The 6,240-nt window shown below is 38.6% G+C and overlaps 1 protein-coding gene across 1 annotated transcript in view; it reads right to left on the bottom strand.

The window, feature by feature from the left end:
• LOC108755106 (tribbles homolog 2) overlaps positions 1 to 6,240 on the bottom strand; it is a 27,184-nt gene that overhangs the window by 14,816 nt on the left and 6,128 nt on the right. The window contains exon 2 of the mRNA XM_018497913.1: positions 847 to 1,560. Within this exon, the coding sequence (XP_018353415.1) occupies positions 847 to 1,164 (318 nt within the window). The 5' untranslated portion in view covers positions 1,165 to 1,560. The remainder of the gene's footprint in view (positions 1 to 846; positions 1,561 to 6,240) is intronic.

Genomic DNA, 6,240 nt, shown 5'->3' on the forward strand with positions numbered 1-6,240 from the left:
TCTTTTTTTCCCTCCGCGCGGTAAGAAAGCAACATTTGAGAAATAAGCAATATAAAAAAAGTCACTTCTAAAATTGAAATAGATCTTATAAAATTGTCGCGTGTATCGCTGGTCGTTTAATAGTATACTGTTATTACTGTTTTTAATGTAATAGACTGCGTTGAAAAAAACGAAGGCCGCAGCAGATTTTTGCATACGGGAACATCGAGTCTTGCATTAACACATAACGCATCAGAAAATGAATCAAGTCAAAGGTCCTTCATTTTCTTTCTGACTATGAAATAAAAGATTCTTATACTTTATGCGTTATGCATTGTACAAAAATCTATCTATTAACTCCTGTCCTAACACTGTATAACGTATAAAGAATAAGGAATTCAACCAAAGTACGAAATGAAGGACTCTGATTGAACTGATTCTCTTATACTTTATACCTTATGCGTTATGCAGCGTTATGCAAAATTCTGTACTACGACCTTAATTCATTATCAGTGACCACTCAGTTATTATCATAATCGGTCTGTATAGTTTAAATTCAACGAAAAAATGAAAGACAAACATATTTAAAAAATCACTGAGCGTTTGTGGAGCAGCTTTGTCTCTTAAACCACTGCAGCCACTGTATTGCTAATGAAAAAAAAAAAGAAGTTATACACTATTTAAATAGTAAGGAATAAATATACCCTCCTACTGATTTATTGCCGAGATGTTACAAATATTCAATTAATAGTTTCTACTAGTCGCTAAGATTTTGTAGAAACATAGAATAAGATATTTTTACGATCCGTGTTGGAGCTGAAGCGATGAAAATGATGAACCGATTTGTAAAGGAATCTCGAGTCTAACCTTGGCGACAAGTTGCTGGTCGTTGTGCACGTCGACGCATCGATAAAGAGCGCTACCTTCGGCCGGACCAAGAAGCAGGAATCGATCCCCCAGTATAGTTGGGCTCCCATGAAGGTCGGTGGGCACCGACTCGCAGCTCGGAAAGACGCAGCCTGGAACCACCGCACTGCTCTCGTCGCTGGTCGAATGCTGCTGTTGCTGCGGTGACGGCTGCTGATGGACAACGTCTTGACTATTATTGATACCGACCAAGAACTTGCCATTGTTGATGCGGGTCGATACTTGCAGATGCAATGGATGTTGCCTGGCCACTCTCATGTTGCGCGCATACACAGATACGCACGCACACGCACGCACACGTACACACTCGGTGTGTCACTGTCGAATGCAGCCGTTACTCTGGACGTCCTGTATCGTGTCCTGGTCCACGCTGGATCGTAGTGAGAGATGCGTTGAACACACTTCGCGTCACTTGGACTTAGCACTGAATACTGCGGCTCGAGTATCCGGCATTTGTATATACAAAGCGTAGGGAGTTTCGCAAGAACGGCCTCGGCTCCTCTAAGCTCTAAACGCGTTAACTATTAGTTACAAATATCACTTGTACTTTTGTTGACCCGTGCAGTGTCGTTTCGCAGTGTCGCTGCACCGGGTCCTTGGACGGAGAGAGATCTTCGTGCGTTATCAGTCGGTCGCTCTCTACAAGAGCTGATCCTGCAACACGAAAGGAATGACTGTTGTAACGACGTCTGATTATCTCCAGAGTTAAGGCTACTTAATCTATAATGCGCTCTTTATTTTGTGTGTCTTAATTTTCACCTGTTTCTCTCTTGGCGATAATTTTATCGATAATCGTATTTCTCGTCTCTTCCAAGGTTTATAAACCTTGGACGACAGAAAATGGAAAAGCAGGGTAAGAGTCAAAAAGAAAGATAAAAAGTGATAAAAAAAAAAGAAAGAAAGAGAAAGAGAACACTGTAGATTAGATTATTTATTTACGAAGCAAATGTAAAACTCGCGTTACATTTTAAAGTCAAAATACGAGTCTGTATTTGCCAACCTCTTTTATTTAAATTCGACAGAAAATACCGGATCACGATAAACCGGCGTTGCATCACGGCTTCCTCTCAGAGACGCCGCGCTATATCCCTTTCGTTATAAAAAAGAAGAGGTGTCTCCCCGATAATTCGCAGGTGGCCCTGGCCAAAATAGCAGGAGAGGCATGGCGCACCTACACGACAATTACGCCTACACGGCGTTTACACATATACTCGTAAGATCTGATGTGACACCGACGACATGACGACAATAGTTCCGTTCACAGAGATGGGGAGGAGAGTTCGTAATATGATTCACGGACAATTTCAAAATATGACATTTCGACATTCCCGCGCCTTGTGCGCAATTCCTATGGTTACACAGCCAAGAAGGGGAAGTCCATAAAGGTCAGGGGTATTCGCCCCGAGGTACAGGGACGACGGCGAGTCTCGCGGTTGTCCTAAATCAATTTCCGGCCGTGTGTTCGCGTCACGAACGTCGATCGTTTCGTTCCATCGCGTCACTATAGGCGCGATTACATTTTTTTTTTTTTTTTATAGAATTTTTATATAGAATAAGTATAAGAACAGACACAAATGTTGATCGTCGATGCATCGAATGTCGTCTATAAAGCTTAGAAAGCAAATGCAAATTTATCTGAAAGTTGCGAGAGAAAGTCAACGTCGCTATGCAATCGTTCATTTTGTTTTATGCAAACATTACGCTATAGCATCAGCTGCCAGGAAAGTGAAAACTTAAATTATCCTTAATATCTTTATGAGAAAATTTTGCAACTCCTCAAAACGCTAATGCCTATATGTTTGAATTAATTTTCCTCATTTTTACGAATGTTATATAAAAATTGTTAAGCGATTCTTACACGTGTTTTAACACTTTTGGAAAATATTTGTAAGGTTAGTGTATTTAAAAAAGGAAAGGGTAGAGATTATTTAGCCAGGTGTTTCTAGTATTTTAAAAAGAAATTCGCAAGAACACGAATGGCCCAATCATGGGTACTAAGTTATTTCACAAGAAAACCCATGGAAGTATTCCCTTCCGATGAACATTGTTTTTTAGACAAAAATATGAGACACGTATTTTTTACATGGGCTCAATCGCACTTTTAGGAAATGCAATACCTCTTTCTCATCAAAGTTGGAGAAGGACACTTCTATGGGTTTCACACAGTTCAACTTACTCTTCACTTTTCTTGTTCTAAGAATTGCAAAAGATGAAGAAAGAGGTATTGCATTTCCTAAAAGTGCGATCGAGTCCACATAATAAATACGTGTCTCATATTTTTATCTAGAAAACAATGTATTCAATGTTCAACTTACTCTTCATCTTTTGCCAATTCTTGGAACAAGAAAAGTGAAGAGTAAGTTGAGTCAGATTAAAGTTAATTCACATATTGGTAGAAACAGACATAAAGTGGCATCGATGGCTCTTGTCTCAAGGTATGAACCGGCACTGAACTAGACGAACGAAAGTAATCGATGACGAGGAAAATTACGTGACGGTTTTATGAATGATCGGACGGGAAGAGGAGGTGGCACACACCACACGTGACCGGCAGTGATGGCAATGATAATCGCGTGGACGCGAAACGACGCGATCGCTCGCGAAAGCAGAATATCCCTCCTTTCCTTCGTCCGCAGGGGTACAGTCGAATTTATTCGAGACCGCCTGAAATAGTAGCGGGCTGCGATGATCCACTCGCACGATGATTCATGCGCGTAATTTTATCACTTGTAAATGTCTTTCCCTCCTTCCTCGCACGCTCCCGCCAACATCCCCTGCTGATAAATGTCGATGACACGCCATCGATCCACGATGTTTACAAATGCACTCTTGCTTGCCGCATCATCGAAATCCGTGGATGGACGAGTGCGCTGTGTTCGAGAATCAAATATGGACTTATGGGGACTGAGGGGGGTTGTTACTGCTACTACTACTACTTTGATATTGTAAGTGTTGTTAACCCATTTCGTTTGTCAATCAAACGCCTGAGTTTATACTAATATTGGAATCCTGTTTTATATCGAACATTATAAGACCGGTATTCATAGTCGGTTCTTATATTATTCAAGACCATCTTCGGTACAGTCTTAAGATGTACGTCACAGTTTGCATTAGTAGCTTAAGACATTATTTACGACGGTCTTAAAATAAGAACCGACTATGAATATCAGTCTAATCGGTAGTGCCATCTTCGAATAAATTATGTGGTAATTTAACTAATAAATAAAACAGAGAGAGAGAGAGAGAGAGAGAGAGAGAGAGAGAGAGAGAGAGATACATAAATAAGTAAAAGTGTTCGTTACTATTTTAAGCAAGCCATCAAAAAACATAGAAATAAGTAAAAATAGGAGTAAAGGAAACAAAAATACATAAGTAGCTAAATAGAAAGAGAGAACGAGAGTAAAAATGAGAAAACGAGTTGAGATTTATTGAAAGATGGTTGATCAACAATATCTGAGATCAAATATTCATTGTAAATGTTTCGAAGCATTTAATTTATTCAATCAGAAGAAAGAATTTTAAATCTAATTGATCGTTAAAATTATTTCAAAGCACTTGGAGCGTTCACGTAAGTCAGCTTTTATATTCAAACTTGAAAAGCGTTTTCTCCTTGTTCCAAGTGTTCATCGAATCATCAAGGTCATGATTGTGCCGAGTTCTACAAACGTTTGAAAATGAAGAATGTGCGAGCGAGCGTAAACATTTACTCGGCGCTTGCCATGAAGAAAATCGCGAATTTCTGTGTTTTATACAAAATGAAGGCTACATCAGTTTCCAGTACTAAATATTAGGAATTCGTGAAAAGACTCGATTATAACCGCAACAAATTCAATGGTTAACAATCGTTTCGTGGGAAAGTCGAGTGGACGAAAGTAGATCTTCGTGCATCTCTCACGTCGAAATTCGCTTCCGATCGCTGAGTCGACGTTGCTCCTCGATTGGTACCCCTCCTCGAATATATACATTCCTATTCGCATAACCGTTCAGAATCGTCGATTCAAGATATGCAAATGTCGCGCAGTTGTCCTTGAGGAAGCCCCTCGAAGCGTGCAACTCGAATATTATTATTTTTTTATACGACTTTGTTGCGCAGCAGAGTTCTTTTTCTTTCAATCAGTAAAAAGAAGCCAAATTTGATTCCACGTCGAATTACATTATACTCAGCCTCGTTTGTCATTTCATTGATGTCAAAAATGAAAGAAGTATATACTGATTTATGAAATATCAATATATTTTTCTCGAGATTTTTCCTTTTCTATTTTTCAATTCTTCAATTATAAATAACTACTGTTGCTCGCGCATAATTAGATTTTATTTTCTAGAAATATGTAGGATATGTATTTTAGCTCAATGATATCGTTTAATTAAGGAGCTGGAATTGCTAAGCGGTCATTGTTCTTGTTCACAATGTGAGGAATTATAGCGAATTAGCGGCAACAATTAACGTCTCGACAATAACGAGCGACAAGGTCGGATATGAAGATCAGTATTTCTGCTGAAAGACAAAAAAGATCAGTTTTCCGCGAAATGTTATACCAATCTTAATTGTGTAAAATAAAGATCGATAGTGATATAAAAATACTTATCCTCGACAGAGGATTTCAAAATTCACAAAATTTAATGAACTGCTTGCGTGAAGTAAATTAAAAGTTGCAGTTTAATTAATGTAAACTCTGCAGCTATCACAATCTTGGTAAAAAATATTAGACACCCATATTTTTCCATTAATCTGATATTCTTTTACCTATTGTATTATTTCCAATTAATTACGAAAAATTATAAAAATGGCTGCGCTTCTTCTCTTGCCCTTAATTCCTTGCTTCATCTAAATGTATAATAAATCATATTAAAAGAGTCATAAATTGCAAAGCTACTTTTTCTGCTGGAAAGACCGATAAAAAGATCAGTTTTTCGCGAAACGTTATACCAATCTTAATTGCGCAAAATAAAGATCGACGGTGACATAAAAATAGTACTTATCCTCGACAGGGGATTTCAAAGCTCATGGTTAACAAAATGCCTAATATTTTTAGCCAAGGCTGTACCGTAGCACCTTTTCAATCATGGCAAAGACAAAAGTCAACAACAAAGACATCCGATATTATAATCTCTAAGATCCGTATGCTATTCTCCTCAGCCGGCCTGTCCACAGGCACTCTTGGATTTTTATAATCATCTACTTTGACGATCGATACAAGAATAGCTATCTCAGGCAATTTTAACGGAGAGATATTGCTCTAATTTATAATAATTTACCGCCTGTTTACGTGCCGCGTTTTTGTATCGTATCGTTTGAAAATCATATATCACTCGCGCGGCAGATGCTGACTGGCG

The sequence above is a fragment of the Trachymyrmex septentrionalis genome, unplaced genomic scaffold, assembly GCF_001594115.1.
Source record: "Trachymyrmex septentrionalis isolate Tsep2-gDNA-1 unplaced genomic scaffold, Tsep1.0 scaffold83, whole genome shotgun sequence".
Classification (NCBI taxonomy): Eukaryota; Metazoa; Arthropoda; class Insecta; order Hymenoptera; family Formicidae; genus Trachymyrmex; species Trachymyrmex septentrionalis.